The 22733-nt window shown below is 39.4% G+C and overlaps 1 protein-coding gene across 1 annotated transcript in view; it reads left to right on the plus strand.

Moving 5' to 3' along the window:
- Positions 1-972: 972 nt before the first annotated feature.
- HSPA12A (heat shock protein family A (Hsp70) member 12A) overlaps positions 973-22733 on the plus strand; it is a 36105-nt gene continuing 14344 nt past the window's right edge. Inside the window, exons 1-6 of the mRNA XM_062496435.1 lie at positions 973-988; positions 2749-2834; positions 4680-4807; positions 11016-11202; positions 12031-12135; positions 14001-14117. Of these exons, the coding sequence (XP_062352419.1) occupies positions 973-988; positions 2749-2834; positions 4680-4807; positions 11016-11202; positions 12031-12135; positions 14001-14117 (639 nt within the window). The remainder of the gene's footprint in view (positions 989-2748; positions 2835-4679; positions 4808-11015; positions 11203-12030; positions 12136-14000; positions 14118-22733) is intronic.

Genomic DNA, 22733 nt, shown 5'->3' on the forward strand with positions numbered 1-22733 from the left:
CATTTACTGCTCTTCAGAACACAGCTGTAAAAATTGTTACACACACACATTTTTTTCACCACGGAAATACTAGCTCAACAAAATATCAAAGCTCCCACATGGGCAAATATATTTTAACACTTTGCAGTTCAGATGGGGTAGATAGTATAATATTACAAATATCCTAATTTCATTTGCTTTTAACAGTCATTTCACTGCCTGTTGAGAAGTTTTGGCATTAGATCCAGGATATGTTATAGAATTATATTATTTAGCTAGGTGTTTGCAGGAGGAGCTGTGAGTGCAGTGCAGGATGGTCATGGATTTGGAAGGGTCTTTTTTATTCATTAACTTGAAACAGTTCTTGGTAGGACACCACCCAAGTTAGTGGTTTCATTGGATAGACATCAGTATTGCTCTGGGTATTTATTCACTGCTTTCTGAGATACAAAAATGTGTATCCTGTCACACAGAATTTTCTTAGTTGCATACAGAGATATAAATAACTTTTCAAGGCTGATAGCTCGAGACAGGCTGGAAGATGCATCTTAGAAACACAGAATAGTTTGGGGGGTTGGAAAGGACCTTAAAGATCATCTTGTTTCAGCCCCCTGCCATGGGCAGGGAAGCCTTCCACTGGACCAGGCTGCTCCAAGCCCTGTCCAGCCTGGCTTTGAGCACTTGTGGGGATGGGGCAGCCACAGCTTCCCTGGGCAGTCTGTACCAGTGCATCTCCACTGTCACAGTGAAGAATTCCATCCTGAAGTCTCATGGAAATATGCCCTTTTTCCTTTTAAAGCCCTTACCCTTTGTCTTGTCATTACATGTCCTTGTAAAATGCCCCTCTCTGACTTTTTTTAGGCCCTCTTTAGGTCCTGGAAGGTGCTCTAAGGTGGAACCTTCTCTCCCAGCCTGTCTCCAGAGCAGAGGTGCTCCAGCCCTCTGATCATCTCTGTGGCCTTCTCTGGACCTGCTCCAGCACATCTCTGAAACATGAGTGCCGAAACAGGTAACCAGAAGAATTAGTGGCAAAGTGAAACACTAAAAACACATGATTTGATGTCTACATTTTGTGTTTCAAATCAGCATCTTGAGTGTGGGTAAAGTGCTGGTTTCCAAAGGTGTTGAGTCAGTGCTGCAATGTCCTGGTCTGCTCAGGAAGTGCTGGTTCAGGTCCAGCCAGGAATGACAGCAGGATGCAAGGAATATATTTTGTTAGTATTTTTTTTTTTTCCTGCCTTGAAATACTTCTTCAATTCTAAAATAAATAGCATGTTGCTGGTAAAAAAATGAAGAGGCAAAAATTGCACAAAGGAGGCTGATAACAGCATCTGTTCCAAAGATATCTTAATGGACTGAGCGGATTCTGTTCTTCACATTTGACCTGTGACTTTTTGTACTTCACTGCAAGAGGAGTAACTTAATATATTCCTGGAGAACGTATGTAGAAAATGCAGATACTGTGCTTCTGCAAATGCTTCTGAAAATCAGGCTGAACATGCATGTTATAACTTCAAGAAATAAATTAAGTTACAAGAGCAGTATTAAGATTTGGAGGAAGATTTTGTTTTCCTGCAGGCAAATTATTTCATACTTGCCCACTGCAGGGTTTTTGAATCTTCCCTGGGAAACAGCACATATTTGATTACCATTCTTCCCTACATAATTCTAAGGTCTTGGAGAGCAGCTCCAGAGTCATCTTGGAGTGATGCTCTGAATTGTCAGTCATGTCTAGGAATTACATGCTACAAATGAATGTGTGATGCATCCAAGTAGGTGATAAAAATACACTGACATGTATTGTTTATTATTTAATTATTAATATTTATGTTCAGAGGCTTATTACATCATTCTGCTTTACATCTAATTATAGCTTGTATTCTGTGGAAGAGAATTCAGTAAGTGCTCAGAGCATAAATTTTGGAGCAGAGGGTTATGAGCATGGACAGGGTGTGTGTACCTTTTCTACATTCTATTTTGATAAACAATTGCATTCTTTATAAGAGTACAGATTGTATATCAATCCATCTAAGCCATCAGTGCTTAATTGTTTTAAGGCATTTCCTTTTCTATCATCAATGATGTAAACTAAAGAATGAACAATAAAAATAGTGCATTTCAGTATTTGTCACTCATTTGGTCTGTGCCTTTAAATGAAGTTTTAGTATTGTATGCCGGGTAGAAATATTTCTTTGATGACTTGTTAATAATGCTTTCCTTTTTCCCAGCTGGATTCTGTCCTGCAGTAGTATTAACAGCTGCAAGATGTTCCAGTGCAGAGTGTAGTGAAGGATAAAAACAGAGACAGTATTCGGAAAGTTTCAGAATAAAGGCTCAGGGTGGATGAATTGCAACTTTCTCTTCCTGCTTTCTCCAATTGCTCTCAACTCTTTTTCTTGTAAATGGGTCTGTCTTTTTGGATCTCACAGCTTGAGAGATCATTTAAATCCTAGGCAGTGTGTGGTACTCAAGCTACTTGTACCAGCTATGATTTTTGAATATATTTAGGAAGACTTTTAAGATTGTACAGGACAATGTAATAAAAGAATGGTAATAGTCATGAAGGTCAGACAAACATTTTAAAACTGAAACAGCAGGTGTGTCTTAGTATGCTTTAAAGGCAAAACGTGTTTTAGATGGCAGCTGTGGAATTTGCTTTGTGTTTTAGCAGATTCTTTACAACTAGAAAGCAGTTTAGCAGTATGCAAAGTAACTGTTGTATCTACTGGCTCTGCTTGCTGACACTGATGGGTGTTTGTCTCCTTTTAGATGCAGTTTCCACATCTGCTTACTCATCACCAGCCAAAAGTTTGGGAGACCCTGGAATAACTCCACTGTCTCCATCACACATTGTGGTAAGAAATGCACTCTTATACTGCATGCTTACATTACCTTCTCCTGCCTGTTTAGTGGGACATAATTTCTTTAGAGTTGTCATTTCCTCCATACTGATCCCCTTTATGCTATCATAGTATTAAGTGAGATTTTGGTCACACTGGAGCTGTTGACAGAGCTCTGATTCCCTTCACTGGACTCCTGCTCTTGCCATTTTTCATTTGCTAAACTCATAGACTTGCTCCTGCATATTTTTATATCAAACACAGGGGATTCTTGATCCTCAGGGTTCCCAAGGTTTGTCCCTGTCTTTATCACTGATTTGTTTAGGCAGCACCCTGAAAAGTCATCTTCCTTTCAGAAAAATAAAGAAGAATATATAGAGTACTCAACAGTAAAACTCAAATTCTCAGAGAAAAGAATCTGCTCTGAGAGAGAGAGGTAGAAGCTCAAAATAGAACTAGCTGGTTTATATTTCTTAAGGAAAACAGCCACTTCTGTAAGCTTTTAGAGCCAAGAGCATGACCCATAGGTAGCGTGTTTTAATCTCTTGTACATCATGCTAATTTTGTTGATAAACTCCTGTTAAAACTAACTCCCACCCATTTTCAAGATCACATTTATGATTTGTAACACAGTACATGCACAGTGTATTTGATGTTATTGCAAGGGATTGTGTTCAGAACACATTTTTATCCTTGTCAGCCTTCTGCCTTAGCTTTCTGATTCAGAATCGTGCAAAAACCCATCTTCAGGATTTCCAGTGCTCTCTCTCAGTTTTTGGCTCTTATTCCCTTCTTTCTCTCTATACTCTTGAAATTCCTCTTCTGTCATGCTGATGACTTACATTATATTTTAGTTGGAGTTGCTCCTTAAAGTCTTTGAGGAAGACATTGTCCTAGCTGAAAAGCTTCACTGGGAGAATCCAAACAAGTCTTCTATGATTGGAGACCAAAACTTGTTGCTTTTGTTTTTCCATTTCAAGTAGCAGTTATATGGAGTGATCTTGGAAAATGTAGGGAAACAATAGAAATGTGGAAGGTGGAGGTGGGAGGTGTGGAATTAACAGAGATCTGTTAGTGGTGGAACACTGCCCATAGAGTGAGACCATGTGGCAGCTCCTCTGTAGAAGATAACAACAATTGCTTCAAGGTGTTTCGGGGGGTACAGGCTGAGCAGCCCTGGTGGATTTAGGGCAGCAAGGCTGGTGAAGGGTCTGGAGCATACAGCCCTTGACTGTGTTTTTCAGGGATTACAGGATTACAGGTAAAAGGCAGGGAGAAGGATTTGATGAACAGCTGAGCAGCTTCCCACATTATAGCACAGGCAGGAGGAATGCGGCGTGGAGTGCTGGCTAACGTGTTATATAAATTCTTCTTTATAACATGGGATATAAAGCCTTTTGCTGTATTTTGAGTGGGTTTGTCTCCATTATTTTTGAATGGTAATGGTATTTCATGTTCATGCTTATGATATATTTAACTCCTAAAACCACCAAGTAAATCCCAAATGTTTCACATTTTTCAGTTGATCAGTTAAAAAATACCCCAACAACAAAAACCACCCCCAAACCCATAAGTTTTAATAATACAGAATAAGAAGTATTCAAAAAATGAGTATGAAGGAAGCTTTGATTAGAAAATGATGTATAAAAGGCTCTAGCATGTATGTTGAGTCAGGTACTGAATTTCCAGTTCCATTGGAATGTGCAGTTTTCTGGTATCGACTTCGGTCACAAAAGCAAATTAAGGGAAGTCCTCATTTTCACTGAAGAGAGATGCAGGTCTTGCATAGCAAAACTTCTGACAGGATACAATGATTCTGACCAGTGACCCCGTGTCTATTTTGCTTCTGCTGTTTAACAGAAGGACTCTGATGCAGACGATGCTGTAGAACAGTTATTTCTTGTTGTTGTGGCTATTGATTTTGGCACAACATCCAGTGGCTACGCCTACAGCTTCACCAAGGAGCCAGAATGTATTCATGTAATGAGGTAAGGGCTGCAATGCAGTAGTTTGTGACTGTGATAACATGGGTTGCCTGCAGTAGCCATAGATATTTTCTGCAGGAGCCTGAAATGTCTGGATTTGTCTGACTTTACCAAAGTGTGCAGATTTCTCATGGTTATGACTTTTTGTTGCACCTTATTGTATTCTGGTTTGCTCTAGTAGTCAATGGGAGCATACCCCTTCTCGTATTTTGCTGAGTTTACAAGATGACAGAGTAAAAGGAGGAATTTGAGTGTTCAGAATTGTTCAGGGAGAAGAGTTAATTAAGTCAGGATTCCCTTATCTCAAAGACTGATTTTCTAGGGTCATGGCATCCAGAGCTGCCCATCCCCATAGCTGGGTGTAAAACACCTGCTTACTTGCACTGGGAGTTTGTTTGGCCGATTTAAGCTTTGTGGCATTAAATCTGAGTCAAATCTATGATAATGATCCATTGATATTGGCAAACAAGCAATCAAAAGGCATGAAAGTGAAATTGAAGGTTTGATGTGAAATCTGTCTGTTATATGTATGTAAAGGACAAGCTTTACATGCTGTAATGTAGGGAAGGTTTTTAATTTTTTTTCTTTTTATTTCTTCATTAAATCAGCACAATATAAGTCTGTGCAATAACAAATGCAAAAAACTGTTATGGTGTTATGGCAGCTACCTGAAAGGTTTACCCTACAAACCATTGTTATAATATTTTATAGTCTTTTTTTTAAAAGTTATTCATAATTTAAAACATCTTCAATTCTTATAAAAGTATACTTAAAATTACTATATTGTAATGAGAGCAAGGTGTAGGTAATTTTAGACATAAAAAAGTATATATGAAAAGCTCAGCCACAGATGTTCTTCTAAACATCGCTGCTGTTGCAGAAGTAGGTACTGTGCTGTAACACTGAGAACAAAAGTTTAAAAAGCCTAATTTGCTGCAGTCCAGTGTGATGTACTGCATATTTCCTAAGCAAAGGTGGTAGCTGAATGCAGCTCCCTGAATCTCAGCAGGCACTATTGATTGTGCAGTCAGCCTGCATGGTTGGTTTGTGTACGGCTGCAGACTGATGCAGCTGAGGGATTTAAAATACTGTGTAAAGGAGAGTAAATTTAAAAATGGTATTCTGCCATCCAGTTGCAAAGACAACTGCTATTTGCAGGATGGACAAGTAATGCTTTCCAGGTCTTCTCTGCATTTCAGCCTTGTTCTTTGAGCAGCACAGCAAGGTGCACAAGGCTGGAAGTCAAAGGACATGCCCTGTGTTGCTGTCTCAGCTCTCAGGGTGGGCAAGTTGGAACCCACGATTATCAAGTCCCGTTCTCTTTTGGCAGCAAGTAATTAATTGAAGTTCTCAAAGAAGTTGGATGGAATGAGGGAAAGCACCTCTGTAGCTGTATCTGAGCAAGCCTAAATTGTGTTTAGAACAACTCTGTGTTGTTCCTATAAATGCTGGAGATTTTACTGTGTGGAATCACTGCTGTTCCTGGGGAAGTCCTTGAAGTGCCTTGGACTCGAGTTTTACCTGGTTTTGCTGCTGGATTCACATTACAGATTAGATTCTCCTCCCCTGGAGAAATTCCTTCTCCTTACCAGGGGTCCTGCTGTCAGTCACTGGGACACTGAAATCCAGGTGCTGAGAGTGTATTCCAAATCTCAACTGACATTTTGCTACTTGTGGCTCAAAACATGACATTTTCCTCCTTATGCAATAATGGCAGCATGTCTGTGATTTCAGAGCTGTGCAGCTATGATGTGAGACACTGATGTTGAAAGAAATTAAATAAATTACTTTGTGTGTTTCAAGGAGGACCTTTTTTTTTTTTTGAGGGGTGAATTCATGTTTCCAACATGGAAAATATTTTAATGCCAAGGATTATTAATTTTTTAAAAATAGATATTTCTATCTGGGAAGGATTTTGGCAAGATATAATTGAAATGGACTTATCAAATACTATCTGTCATATTTATGTATATATTTATATATTAATACTCACAAAATCATGAAATTCAATTGAAAGAATGGTATATTTATTAAGGTAAGTCTTCAGTAGTTCAATAGGTATTAAGGGGCTCAAACTCTGTATATAATGAGGCTTACATGTCAGATAACTTACAAATATTTCAGCAGAATAAATGTAACTTCCCTCTGGCACTCGAGAATGTTTACATTAAAATAAAGCATACCAGTGATGCATGGTTCTCTCTACTTCCTAACGTTTTTCCACCTTCTCTCCTTAGTGTTGATCCTTTCCAGATACTTAGATTTCTGACTACCTTTTAACAAAGCTGCTTTTCTCTAGAAGGGTAAGATGGGTTTATTTAGAAGGCCCTGCTTTTGAAAAGAGTGAACACACGTGGCTTTAGCACCAGGTTTGAATGTAGTGCCAGCAGTGCCATGATTCTTGTTGTATAATTAGAAGGCAAACAAAATCGTGGTTTTGACTGTGTGTGTTTACTTGCTGTGGTGCTCACTGCTAAAAAAGAAAGAGTTTATAAGCATTGACTGAGCAAAGTTCTCATTTATCTTTAAATGTGTGAGTGGCCTCACTCACCTCAGCACGTTTGGAGTTGGGTGTGGGTTTGTAAATGTTCAGTGAATGACTTCACTTTGATTGCAAAACACTGGTTACTGTTTTATCAGCTTTAGGTTGTGCTGGCAGGTCTTGATAGTTGTCCCCAGCTTCTGTTACAGGTGACTGTGGTTCAGATTCTTTTTGCAGAGTGAATGTGTTATGGTGAGTGCTGTTTGCAGCATAACTTGAGACTGGGGTAAAGGCATCTGAACTGCCTGGCTGTGAGCTCAGCACTTCTGTGAGCAGGGCAGTGCCAGAGCCAAATGGAAAATTTGCTGCTGTAGAACGAGTTAATAACATCTCACTTGGAGGGAATACGAGATATTACACAGTTCTGAAAAACTCTTCAGTTATATGCACTTACATGAAGTTACAGATGTTTTGGTTACTGGCTAGATAGCATCCAACTGAATGGGAGTATTTCACATATGGAGAAGAATAAATGAAAAAACGCATGGGGCTGTGAAATTGCAGTCTGTCTCTGGAAAGTGGGAGAATGTGCAACTTTTCAGTGCAACTTCAACCTTCAGGTTTTTCTGCTTTCCCCCACTTCCCTGTTTGACTGTAATTTTTGGGAGACACTTTTTTCTGCATGGACACACTGCTGGTGGCATTCAGCTGCATGTTGATGACCCCAGTGTTTCATTTCCTTGACTGTGGTGCTGCAGCTCTGGATCAAATTCTCATCACTCTGCACAAATCACTCTTTGGTCTGTCTTGGCCAGATTGAAGCGTGAGTAAGGGCATTTCTCTAACCTTCCTATAACCTCGTGCTTCTTTCCTCACTGACTCTCTTGTCTGTATTTTCACTTCTAGTATACAGTTAGATGCTCTGTGGCTATAAACAGGTCTATGTTGTTTATATTTCCGTTCAGATACTCCACTTTATATCAGCCTAGGAACTTGTATGTCTGCATTTGAAGGAAAGCTACCTTGGTTCTGTTGGAAAGATTTTTAAGCTGTGATTCTGCACTGCAAAAATATCCCCCTCATGGATTTAGATCAATTCTGGCTTGTATGGGTTTATGCTTTTGATAGGCATTCCCTTTTTCCTAATTATTACCATTATTTTACCTGTAGTGGTACCATGAAAGGAAACTGCAAACAAAAGTGTTGCAGTCCTAGTCCTACTGACTAAAATTCTCCCCTAACTGGAGTGAGGCTAGGGCCCCACCTGGCAAAGGTGTTACAGCCAGAAGTTAGCATTCCTGTGCCTTTGCATCTACTTCTCTCTAGAAAAACATCACACACAGGAGTGTTTTTAAATCTCTGATTGCAAATGGTAGAGTCATGCTTCCCCTTCTCTTTCCTTACTGTCCTTGCTGTGACTGAACAGTAATACAAGCTAAGGGCTTTAGAACATGCTGAGTAATTACCGTGTCCAGTTTCCATCAGAAACTCATCAGGAGGCAAACATCCAATTCTCCAGGTGGCTTTGAAATTTTCATCCTGCGGCATTGAACATAAATTTGTCTTCATTTAAACCGCACCTTAAGCGTGCTTGTTCCGGAAAGAGAAAATGTGCCTGGCCGTAATGAAAAACAAAGAAGCATTGTTATTAGCCACAGCCTATTTATGGCATTTCCCACCAGTGACTCAGAATGAATCATTAATGATTCCAAGCAAAAACGATATCAGTCTGTCTCCTCTCTGCTTGCAGCGGGTGTGTGGGATTTAACAATCTGGTGGAATAGCAGTGTTTTCTGCTTATGAGCTGTGAGATCCCAGCTTCTTCACATTGGAACCATATGTTTGCTGTAACACCTACTCAAAGATTTTGGAGTTGACCAAGTGCATTTCTAGCAGCAGGTTAGAAGAAATGACCTGGAGCAGAGCCCTTGCTAGCTGATCATAGTTCAGGGGCTGAGCAGCGGAGCTCGGCATGTTTAGGAAACTTCAAGTGGATGAATGTGGAAGTCATTCTGCTCCTCATCCTGCTGTTCCTGCTTCCAGGGCACTGGAGTTGCCCTCTGCACTGAGGGAAGTTCAGTCGTGTTATTCTCTGCTGCTTGTGCAAAAAAGGGATTTTGCTCTGTTTGATCCAGTGGAATGGTCTGAAGGGGTTCCAGCACTTCAGAAGATCCCATTCCTTGTTACTTTGACAACGACCCCTTAGGCTGCAGTTTTCCATGTCAGTTTTCTGCCTTGGTCTGGAGGTCAATTATTTTTCAATGGATTCAATTGCTTGTGAGAGTGAAATAGATTTTTTTCTTTTCCCTAGATATTCTTCCTATGTCACATAAACAGCTACCACAGAGCAAGGCAGATTTTTTTTATGCTTCAGAATGAGGGCTTTGGCAGGAGAATGTTCTGAAAGTGCGTTTTGCTATCTTTAGAAAAAGCAGTCTACGTGTAGTTTAATTATGAATGCAGTTGCCTGTATGATCTTAACTTGGCTCCTGGTTGAGCTGTGTTATGATTATGTCTGAGAGCATAAACAGATTTTCCACTGATGCCTTTTTAAGTAAGTGTTTTCTGGTAAATGTTTGTTTCTCATACAGAAAGTACTTGTATATGGCGGGGGGAGGAACAGTAATGTGAATTTCCTCAATTCTGCCTTTTTTTTTTTTTTTTTTTTTTCTTAAGGAGAAATGAGGGGACAGGAATGCTCACAGCTGTTTCTACAACTTTCCACTGTCTGACCTTTTTGTCCTGCCATGCCCCCTTCAGTTCCTGCTGCTGGGTGTTCCCATATTCAATGTTGTTATTTATTTCCTTATTTATTTCCTTATCCATTCTGTGAAAGCAGCTTTGGGTTACTTTGGCCTTAATGCTTTCATGGGTATCCCCCAAAGATACCTTTACAATCTTGATGAGATAGGATAGTTTTATTCTCATAAATGGCTTGGTGCCTGTCAGATCTTTGGAGGTCAGAGAAGTCTGCTTCATTTTTGACAGTTTAAAACCTGTGCAGGATTTTGGGCATTTGAAACACAAAATCCATCAACTTCATGTGAGTATAAAGTGCAGTGCAGAGAGCTCAGCATCTGCAGGCACGGATGCCTTCAGAGTTTCAGGTGCCTAGGAAATGAAGCACATGATCAGACATTGGTTGAACTGTCTTGTCTTGTTTCAGAGAATATTCTGGAACAGAAATGGGGATTCAATCAACTTCCTCATGGTGATGTTAGATGTCTTAAGCAGGTCCCTAATTCAAAATGGGAGAAATATCCCTTGTAAGTAACCATTCATGAAGTCTGAATCACAGTTGGAAAGGCCATATTTGGATTTTTATTAGTAGTATTATTGAATAATTGCTGATTTATTTTTTCTGTACAATATATTTATTACATGTGTTGTCTTAGGTAGAAATTTTAAGTACAAAACTCTTTCCTTAATTGTGTAGGGCTTACTTCAGGGAACCTGTGTTCTTCCCTGAGTGTGATATATCCTTAAGAATTACACACTAACCACAAAAATGTGTTGAATTACCTGAAATGAAAATTGCACTCATTTTTTTCTTAGGTGGGAATAAAACCACTTGATTTTGGTATTATAAGGTTTGAAATTACTATCTTTGGAGGGAAAAGCAATCTGTGCAATTTGCCACCACATGGCTTTTTCTCATTACCTACTTGATTTTTCCTGCTGCTGTAACCTTGAGCATCACTTACTGGAGCTGTTTCACTTTTTGGCCAGACGATGGGAAGGTGGAGATCCAGGTGTTTCCAATCAGAAGACCCCAACCACAATCCTCCTAACTCCAGAGAGGAAGTTCCATAGCTTTGGCTATGCAGCAAGAGACTTCTACCATGACTTGGATCCCACTGAATCAAAGCACTGGTTGTATTTTGAAAAGTTTAAGATGAAGCTGCATACCACTGGTGTAAGTAATACCCAAACTGTGCTTGCTACTCAAGTTGTTTTCCTCTGAGCACTACTAAATTTCTTGTCAACTAGAAGTGAAGCATCTCTACACTTAGAGAGTAAATTGAGTAAATTAAGCTCTTCAGCTAGCATTATGATTCATATTGTTTCTCACTGCATTTGGCAACTGTATCATGCCAGCCTTCCTTGTAGGTCTTAAAAGTTCAGTATTTGCTTTGCTTAGATCTTTTATGTCTGGGGAGTCTGCATGAGGTTGGTTTGTTCAATAAATCTGGTCAGCAGAAATGGGATATAAGAACCTGACTGAGCTCTAGAGCAGCTGAGCAAATTCACCCAGAATTTGTTGCCAGAACTGCAAGTGCCATTTGGGCTGTTAATTTGACATTATGCCTACTGATCGTGTTATTGTCTTTAATCCATTCTAGAGCTTTGGGAATTGGCCAGTACTTTCTGTTTTGAGGTGTTTTCTGGTTGGTGGGAAACCAAAAATCTGTACTTTTAACTCTTAGTTTGGATATCTTGCATGTGCAACTTTATTGCAGTTATTTACAGATGCATCTATTGCAATTGTCTAATATTTAGTCTGTATTTCTTTCTCTGTCTGCAGTTGTCTGTAGGCATGGTGTTTAAAAACAAAATCTAAAATAAGCAGCAAAGTGTCATACTCCAGGAAATTCAAGTGATGAGTTAAATCCTCTTCAGAATAGTTTTTTCACTTTTTCCTAATCAGGTGAATAATGAAGAGTTCACTGTCCTCAAGCTGTGGGAATTAATTTAATGTTTGCCTTTTTCTTTTAATAACTTCCAGTTATTTTCTTTCATGTAGAATCTTACCATGGAGACAGACCTGACAGCTGCAAATGGCAAAAAAGTCAAAGCACTTGAGATATTTGCTTATGCTCTGCAATTCTTTAAGGAACAGGCATTAAAGGTGGGCTAATGCTTCCTTATCAAGATTTTCTATATTTATAACTAGGATAAATATGAGCTTGATGTTTTTTAGCCTTGCCAAGCTTTGACTTAAGTTGTATTTGATGTAAACAAAGCAAGGCAGGTGTAGAAACTCTGGGCAGGCTGTGGACTCTGGGGAGCTCACAATAGCCTGAAGTAATTTCCCCTTGCACAGGTCAAGCTCGATTCACTAATAGCATCACTGTGATGCAGAGTTCTGAATAGTTTTTTACTGGCTTAGGTATTTTCTACTGTATTTTTAATGGGGAAAAATAAAAGGTAGATTTGATAAGAAAATTTAAAAGCTTATTATTTTCCATTTCTGATTTGAAATGTTGCAGGGCTCATTTCTTGCAGTGTTCTTGGATCACAAGATTGTTTTTCTTTTTCTCCAATGGAATACATTGGTAAACAGGTTTTGAGGTTTTAAATCTCGTGTAAACAGTCAATTGTGAGTTAAGTAAACATTGGCTTCCAACGTGCCACTATAATGTCAGTGTGAGCAGAGCAATTCCTGGGTCAAATCAGAGTATTCATCCAAGCAAGTGTTGTTTAAAATAGCCTTGTGGTTAAAAGCTAACCCACTTTTTTGAGTGGGTTTAATTTATTTTCTCTGAGATCCAGTCTGTTCCTCATGGCTGCAGAGAAACAATACTGCCAGTACAACTCAAATGCCTCATCTTGTCAGAGACATTTTTTACTCTACTTTTCTGGGGTTGGTTGTGGAGTCACAGACTTGGGCGTGTGCACACACTGGGGATATTATTAGCAAATATGAATGTTGGATAAAATTCCATGTATTTGCTGTGCTGCCTGCTCAGGGCTACATCCTTTTCCTGATGTTAATAACTGAATCCCTGGCATTTGTGAGTGAATCCTGGAACTAATTAGACAAGCCATGTAAGTGAGCTGTTACTTTGGACTGTACCGTGTCTGTCTGTGGTGCCCTGTGCAGTATAATGGTGCTACTTTTCCAGCATGGATTTTTGAACTGCAGCATAACTAAACAAACACAACACCTTGGCTCAGCACATGCAGAAACATTTTTTTTTTACATTCTAAAGGCCTGTTGTCCACCTTTCTGAACCTTTCTGTTTGGATGGAGGTTTAGATAGGACATATGGTAATGACATTTTACTTGGACCGTTGCCCAAAACATGTCAGTATATCACCTAATCTGAAAATGCAGTACAGACTTTCCTCTTTTTTAAGAGGAGGAAAAAAAGGAAAATAAAAGTACTAAACTAGTCTTGAATGTTTGCTTAAAGCAAAATTTTGAAGGACCAATCAGTTTTTTTTTTTAAAGGGGTTAACTGTAACTTCCCCTTGGTAACTGCAATGTAAAAATTTGATTTAAAGGTAAATGCTGTATAGAAGCCATTGAAAAATCCAGGTTGTAAAACATATATGTTCATCAGTGATACTCCAGATATTTTTCTGTATATTAATCAAGATGTAAGGAGTGCATTCTTCAGGCTAACAGCAAATCACACACCATGGCTAAGAATGTACATAAATGTGCTGTAATATTCTGTAAATTGCTACTTTTGCAAAAGCTGACTTTTCTACTTTATTTGAGCAATAAACCTTTCTATAAGCCTCCTTGAGAAAGCTTCAACCTTAAACCCACCTTTTGGCTTAGTGAAGCATTCTTGGCAGGGTGGAAGTAATTCTGATTTGTTGCATGGATGTAACAGGCAAAGAAAATTGAAAAGAGGGTTACTGTTATCAGAGCCAGCAGAAAAGAATGTTTACCTGTAGACACCCATAATTCTATATTCTCCTTGTTATCTTTATTCACTTTTTTTTTTTTTTTTGGGTTTTTGTATTTTTTTTTTCTCTTAGGAGCTCAGTGACCAAGGAGGCTCGGACTTTGAAAACACTGAAGTAAGATGGGTCATTACAGTGCCAGCTATTTGGAAGCAGCCTGCAAAGCAGTTTATGAGACAAGCTGCCTACAAGGTAATATTACAGGCTAAATGTAGAAATGCCCCTTTAAAGCCCTAGTTTATAAGCTAAATGATAAAATGTATTGGGGCAATTTAGTATAAACTGTATAAATCCAGTCTAGAAACGTTCAAACTGGAGTTAACTCTACCAAGCAGTAGCTGTATATTATATGTATTCATTTCTTAAATGCCTTTTTCTTACTCTTTATTTTTATGTATTGGCGTCCCTCACTGCAGACTCTGGTATTTTAGTCATCTTGGACAGTGTATTCCTGCTGAATTCAGTGCACATGGAACAGATGCAGTTTTGAGACCCTGAGGAAAGTTGAGTTTAAAATACTGGACACAGCTTTGTTTTGTTACTTTCTTTAGGTCATCACAGACTTTTAACTTAAAAAAAAAAAAAAAAAAAGGGAAAACGAGGGAAAGAAAAGAGCCTCCTTGGTGGGACTTCTTTTCCAGTGCCCATTTTCCCACAGTAGGAATGAAAGGACTCTGAACCAGATGGCATGGATATAAAATTAAATTCAAATATTATTTTTGCCAGTAAGAGGTTTATCTGCATTTAACTCTTTCCCCTCAACTGCCCCTCAGATATATGCACTTTCCATATGCATGTCCTTTATTTCAGATTCAGTTTGTGTCTCTAGTACATGAGACGTACACATTCTTCTTTTCATCAGGATATTAATTTTTAGTTTGTGTTTTTTTCTCCCCCCCATTTTTGGTCAGAGACTTGCGTAACCCATTGGCAACAGCTATGCAATGCACAGTTTGTAAAATAACTTCTAGTTCATGAGTAATTTGCAGAGTGCTCCTGGGAAGCACCCAGATTTTTCTAACTGTTTCTAACTATCTCTAATGTTGAGCAACGTTTTTCTTAACAGTCTGTATTGTGGGATTGCTAATGCTAGTGCCAGAAGCAAAACACTCTTAAAGTTCTGATGGAAGGACACGGTTGTAGGTAAATCTGAAACACTAGAGACCCATTCATTATCTCTGTATATTGTTGTCTGCCTGCTGTCTGTGTGCATGTGTGCTCGTGAAGTGGGAGCTGTGTAAGGAGCAGGGCAGGGTTCAGGTAGATCTCTTGGCATTTCTCATTTGTGGCACAATGGAATGTTGTTAATTAGTGTCTGTGTCTGTGGTTGTGTCTGTGATTGTGTACTTCTATGGGCAAGCTTGACAAACAGCAAGGGCTGACAAGGCTTTCAACTCGGTGTGTGATCCGCTGCAGGAAAACTCGAGTTTAGGGAAATAATTCATGTTAACTTCACACATGACTGACTTTTTTCAAAGCAGTGGGAATGAAGAAACAAGTGCAGAAAACAGAATTCTGAATTGCCGTTCAGTCTTTCAGATTCCTATTGCTGGATCCAAATGTTCCTTGTGGATGGATCAGAAGTTGCAGCTCTTGTTGTTAGCCATTGGAAGATGGCAGCATCTTGAAAATGAGGGACATCAGGTGGAGAAGAAGTGTGAAAAGGCAGTGGTACAAACCTTGTAACAGGAGACACACTGAAGTACAACCATCAGTCTGAGCTGAGAGTTAACTTGCAGAAAATATTAATGAGCTGTGGAAATGTGCTGAGCAATCTGTGTCAAATGAGGTAGCTCCAAGAGAGCTAAAGTGCTAAAACAGCTTCAGTCACTGGTTCACAGTGTAAAGCCCAGCCTTTCTGGAATGGTTAAGTAGTTGTCTAGGCAAAGCTAATGGAATTAATAAAATAAAGTAAGAAGTATTGGAAATCTGCTGCTTTGCTCAACACCCATCAGCTTTTGACCAACCTATGATCTCAGTGCACCTCTGATGTCCCCTCATCTCTGCTTTGCCTTAAACAAAGCATTGCTAACCTGGAACTCCTCATCTGCCCAGGGGCTCCTGCATTGTCCCCTTCCAGCTGCTGTGCTGCTTTCTCACTGAATGAGTAATCTGTGTGTTCCCTTCAGCTCACAGTTCTTCCTCTCTCTTTCCATGCAGCCTATCAAAATCCTGCTAATTCTGTCTGCATGACAGCTTTTCCTGTCTTTGCACACTGCTGAGCTTTCATCCAAGCTGTCAGTGATTTTGCATCTTGGTTACTGCAACATCATTTCCTTGGCTTCAGCAGCTGTAGTCTGGCCTGGTTTGTATCTCTTCAGAATATTGCCTCTAAAGAGTTCTGTAGCCTCTCATTTGACAGGGAAATCAGCCCACATTTGACTCCATCTGTGTCATCTGAGACATAAGCTGCATGTCCTGAACATGAATGTCTCTATTGCTCACTCATTTTCCTCTTCTGAAACACTTTTGAAAATGCTGGTTTTTTTCATGATTACAAAAACTTCAGTGTGATTAAACTACTTTCCTATCGTAGGAAAACCACTCATTGCTTCTTGCTGTTGCTCTGCCTGCCCTATCTGTATTCATCTTTTGTGCTTTTTGTATCCTGAACAATTTTTATAGCTGAGTTATTACCTCTTTGAAGCAGGTATTTGTTTATTCTCTCTGGGGCCTTCTGAGGAACTAAGTCTGGCAGGTTGTAGAGAGTTGCATGTCTTTACAGATTATTTTGCTGAATCAAAATTACTTTATTCCTGAATAACAGTTCGCAGATTCTTTTTCTTGTCCCTCATGCTTAATTCCCATGTGTCCAGAGATGGTTCTAAAGCTCTGAGACACTTGTTCAGGTCTGGTCAGAACTGGAAAGAGTGTGAACTCTGTAGGACTCCCTTAGCTTTAAGTTTCCTTTCCCAAAACATGTCTGCTGGGATTAGTGTGCATTGCATCAGTGTTCACTACATCCTCAGTAATGACTTTTAGGGTTTATAGTCATATTTGCCATTCTCCCCACTAGTAAAATAGAAGACATCATAAATAGCATCAGCTTTTCTTGTTTCTGTGTCCCAGTTGTTCTGCTTCACATCCTTTGGGCACAAGAAGTGCAGAGCAGAATCTGCAGGATGGAATTCCTTCAACATGCAAATAGGAATAAAGTGTTAAGGAAGAGTTTGGAGTGGGACAGGAATATGTGAATGTAGAAGCTGTAAGATGAGAAAGTAAAACATGGCATAAGAACTGCACTCAGGGCAGGGTGAAGGAAAGAGGAGGCTGGTCCATTTTCTGCCCAAAATACTCTCTGGGCTTTCAAACATCAGTCAGTTGTTCTGGTCTTAGATACTGAGGGTTTCTTTTTTGTATGAACTCCGAGTTTTGAAATTGAGTTCTGGAGCTCTGAAGTAGATTTATTTTTCTATTACAAATAGCAAATAAAATCGTTTGCATGGTAAGCTCATATAAACAAAAGAGAGGCAGTCTAGGTTATAGGATTAAAGCATGTGAGCCTAAAATTCAGAGGCTTTATTTAACCAGCTCCTATGCTGAACATTTATTACTGTTTTAACATCAGTTTTGTCATGGAATGTGCACAATGAGAATTATTTAACACGTTGTGTTCTGAGGTCAGTGACATTACATTGATCAATACTACTTTACTCTGGAGAAGCCTTAGGAGAAAAATAAACAAACTTGGTGAAAGAATGTGACAGCACCAGAAATTCCTTGCTAATAAAAATGTGACATGAAGTATGTTTGAGTTTTAAAAAAATGGCTTGGGAGTTTTAACCAGATTGAAATTTGTGAAGCTGAGCTCTTATTCCCTTATAAGTCTGTTCTTCTGTACATAAAACACATGCAACTGAAATTTATTTGTGTGGGGACAGTGTGACAGGCTCCTGCTATAAACTGCATAAGAAGGTGTAAGCAGCACTGGGAAGCTGGTTATTTTTCTGAAACAGTACTTTTTAGTGAGGCAGATGAGGCAGAAGTGTCTTAATGCACCAACCATCCTGATTATTTGTAGTTTGTAGGGGTCTGTTGTGTCTCTGATTTCGCTTTTGTGATATTAAGATCCTTTAATCATGAGAATGAAATTGTTTATCGAGTGGTTTTTGGGGGGGATTCTGCGTTTCATAGCTGTGTTTCATTAGGAAATGATAACTAACTGAGAGGTGAAGATTACAGAGTGGAAAATGTGAACTAATTGGTCTCTGCTCACACATTTGAATTCCTCAGCCAGGTTGACATGAAGGCAGAGGCATCTGCTAATCCAGTTCTGTATATTTGTGTGACAGAAGTGGACAAACCCAAGTTGGAGTATTTGCAGTTTTTCCTTTTGCTAAACAAGTAAATCAAGAGGTTTTCATAGCATTCTTTGTAAGGGTGAATCTGTGCTTGTCTTACCAAGTTTTGAAACACTTTTCAGGTTCTTAGAAATTGCCTGAAAACAACAGAAATAGCCAAAACATAGAATCTTCTTTCTGCCTCATGGAAAGGCTGTGTTAGATGGCATTTACCAGCCCAAAAAGAAAACAATTGTCTGAAAGGCTGTAAACTACAATCATTAGAAAGTGATAGAAATCCACAAATGCAATTTAGCATGGACGGGGTCTGAATCTAATGGGTTTGATTGCAATAAATTCATAGAAGAGGTCTGTGGTCTACAAGAAATCTTAAATGCCCATATTCAGTTGAAGAGAAAAGAAACATCTAAATAAAGGGAAGGAGATGGCCTGAGGCATTAGGAAGAGACCTAAATAGGAAGAGTCAGGCTTTGCTGTTGTGGTAACTGGTGCCTGCCCCAGGTACAAAAGGCATTTCTAGAGCATTATAACATGAAAAATTGAAAAGCTTATGAGAATTTAATGGCTGCATTTTTCTAATGGCTGCTACTCATCAAACTTGCAAGTAGTGTTCTCCTGCACCTTGAGGGATATAATGTAATGCAGCAAAAAATTCTTGGTAATGCCACTTGGAGCTAAGCTTTCAGTTACTGCCCAAATGTGATCTGTGACAAGAGTCCCTTGGGAAGGAGCTTACAGCAACATCACCCTGCAGAAATAAGGACCAAATGCCACTGTGGTCCCATTTATCTTCAACTTGTCAAAAAATATGTGTTCTATTTTTGTTATTATTCAGCAATATGTGACTCGTCTTAGGTAATGCTAATTTGGATTTATTTGTGGTCCCAGTACCTGAGAAACTTTTTGAAGAATGAGAGGGCAGAGGCACAACAAAAGAAGCAAGTTGTGCAAAGCAAAATGTTGGTGATTTCAGTCTCATGTGGTTATCCCTTACCTAATAAATGATCCAATATTCTTCTCCTTGGGAAATTGTGTCTGGGATTACTTCTGAGACCAAAATGTGTTCGACTGGTGCTAATGTCCTATGTAAGGGCTGCTGCAATTGCTGGTATTCTTTCATATTTCAAAAATACAAGAAATCCTTTTCTGTCTCCTAATAACCCAGAAATCTTCTGCCTTGCCTATGTGTAGCAAGAAATTATCTTACGAGCAGTTAATGAAAGCTTTTAGTCAAATTGGCATAAGTAAACTCCAGAACCTTCTCCATGGATTGTAAACAAAAGTTTCATGATTGGTAGCCAGTGGTCATAATTCAGATATCTCCTGCCTTATGTTCCACCTTTCTTCCTAAAAGAAAAAAAATATGGTTTTATAAATTACAAAGGGCAAATTTTAATACAAAATCCAAAAGACCTGATAAGTATAAATTTTATTCATAGAGTCAAACAGTCTCTACAGTTCCAAAGAATTCCAAGCTCAATTTTCAAGCTTGAAAACAAAAGAATAGATAATAAAAGTAATGTATAAAATATGAAGTATAGAAATGCTAAGGTAAAGCAGTTTGTACTCTTATCTTTGTAATAGCAACACCAGAAAAATAAATTGAGGCAGTTTGACTGTGCTTAGCAAAGGCATTTATCTCAATCAGACAGCCTGGCTGTCTGTAACAAACTGGTTCATCTAATCAGTGGCCCCACAAATGCAGCAGTTCTGGCAGTTCTGTGCAGCTCCACACATTCATTATTTTAAGTGTGCTGAAAATAAAAGTCACACTTCATTATGGTTCTAGGTGCCCCATTTGTTTTCTTGCTTTTCAGACTGAGATAATGCCATAGTTTCTAGGCAGCCATTAAGAGGGAGAAATGTTCCATGTTATTTCTTACCACAGGAATAGCTTTACTGACAGGTTAGTAAACAGAAGTGAAATATCTAATGGATTCTGCTTTGGCCCAAAGCAGCTTGCTAAGTTGCACGATCAGGTTATGTGCATGCACAGCCAGCCAGGGTGATGATCCAACATCCAACAAACTCCACTGAAAACCTTGATACTGATTTGGGTACTCAGAAGCTGATGCTTTTTCATTAGTGGGTTGTTTCACAAAATTTGTTCTTGGTGATTTACAAAATATTATATAGGAAGGTTGTGGCAGAACTGAATGCAAAAGTTGGGTTTCAGGGCCAGGTCTGCTATTTGTGTCCTCATGTTTTTAACCATAAAGACCATTTTTTCCTCTACAACCAATGAATGAATTAATTAGGAACTGAATTTCCTTCTCTGACAGGACAGTGGACTGAGGTAGATAGTTGTTTTGAGTGCAGATTGCATTAGTGTTGTAAACTCATCCCTGATGCATTGATTGTCCAATTGCTGTCCATGTGTCACATCACTTTTTAATGTGGCTCACAGCTGATGTTTAGGATTACAGGACTGCTTGAGGCTGTTGTGCTCTGTATTTTTTTTTTAGCTTTAAAAATAAATTGAAAAAAAGTGGTCTGGCAAATGTTTCCTTTTGATGCCAAGACACATGAACAGAAGTTCTAATTGCAATCCATACAGAAACCTGTGAGGACCTGAATAACTTCAGGCTTGCAGCAGTGGGACTGGTACTGCTGTCACCCTGTCAGACACGATGGGCTCCCTCTCACTGATGCACACAAGGATTTGACACAAGAGTCACAAACACAAGGAGAGAGAAAGTCTATAGGTCCTTAGCCTTTGGGAAGGATTCCTTCCTGCAGTCCTGGCCTTTCTGAGTGTGGCATACCTGCAGCATTTCAGAGTCATGGAAGCATTAACTGGGAGTGCTGGTTGGAGATAATCTAGCCTGACCTTCCAGTTGAAGCAGGGTTATTGCCAGCACTGGGTTAGCAGTGGCTTTATTGAGTCAAGTTTTAAAACTCTCCAAGGACAGAGATGCCTTTCTGAGCAGCTGTTCATGTGCTGCATCACCATCTTAGTGAAAAAAGGGATTTTAGTACCCAATTTGGACCCCACAAGCTACAGTATGAGGCTTTTGTCCCTCCTTTTATCTCCTTGCAAGACTCAGAAAAACTGTGTTCTGCTGTCTTTGGACCTGCCCTTCAGAGAGCTGCAGGCAGCTGTTCCCTGGCCTGCAAGAGTTTCTTTCATCATAAAACTGATTTTAACTGTAAGTAAAATGCCAATCTAAACCTCTTGGTCCTTCAGCATACATGGTCATGCACAACTACTAAAGGGGGATTAGTGTAACTGTTAACTGGAATTAATTTCTGTGTTGTCTGCTGATGTTCACCCAACCAGCTGTACAGGTGCCAATGTGAGGTACCTTATTATCATCCACCCTGATTGAATGCAGGCGAGGATTTCACCCCAAAACCCTTCACAGGAGCTCACAGCTTGCGAGTTCCTGTTTCAAGTGGGAGCAGCAGTAGGTTTAGCCCAGGTGAAAGCTGTGGGAAAGTTGTGAATTTTCTGTGGGTTAGGTTCTTTATGACTTCTGGTACGGGCAAGCCCTGGAAATTCAGAATGTGCTGCCAAGCCTACACCCTAGTATTTTAAAAGCAGGGAAAGGGTGTATAAATACATAGTGACAGTATCTACTTCCTCATGGCAGAAGGGAAGATGTCTGAGGCCCCAAAAGAGTCCTCTCAGGATAAACCCAAAATCCTAAGGAAGGTTTAAAGGCTGATTTTTACTTAAGTTTTCATCCTTTTATGCCTTTCATATTATTTTATCATTTATGTTTATGCAAAGTGAGTAAATGAAAACTCTTACAGATCTCAGCTTCCAGTTTGTGCCGCTCCATATGGCTTTTTCATCTTCCATAGCTTGTATTCCCCTTGTCTGCAAAATGAAGTTACTACTATTTTCCCATAGCCTGAGATTTCCTTTATGCTTTCTCAAGCAGTTTTCTCACAGAGAGATGTGTGTCTTTGTCTTGTCCCTGGTCTGTACAGATGGGGAAGCTGACATGGAAAGAATTCTGCAGCTGTGGTAATTATCCACAACGTTCTCACTTGTGAAATGTAAGGTGTCAGTGACATCTGATCAGACTAGGGTGAAGGACAGCCTGTGCCACAATTCTGATTGTAGTTCAACCAGCAATAATAGTGTGAAAATGTATGCATTCATGTATATATGTTAGGTATATGCATCTATGTGTAGTGAGTGTTAAGAGAAAGCAAAATGCTCTTGGTTTCTGTGAAGCAAAAAGTTCCTCTATGGCACTGTAGATGTCAGATCTTTGCAGGATCAACCACCACCCAAACATTGTGTTGATTGGATTTGTAATAAAAAGTCAATATTCAATTTCCATCTAGGCTCTGCTATCTGGAGTGTGTATTTTTGAAAGGAGGGAAGAACCCAGCAGCTCTTCCTCCTGCCTTTGGCAAGCCCAGCCTCTTTACTGTGCTTACTAAGAGGAATCTTTGAGAATCCTGCTTATTTTGTGGCTATTGAGTAATTTTAAGAATCTGTCTTTGAAGATAAGTGGGCAGAGCTAACTGGGCTGTGTGACCTCAGTCTATT

This window comes from Cinclus cinclus, chromosome 7, assembly GCF_963662255.1.
Source record: "Cinclus cinclus chromosome 7, bCinCin1.1, whole genome shotgun sequence".
Classification (NCBI taxonomy): domain Eukaryota; kingdom Metazoa; phylum Chordata; class Aves; order Passeriformes; family Cinclidae; genus Cinclus; species Cinclus cinclus.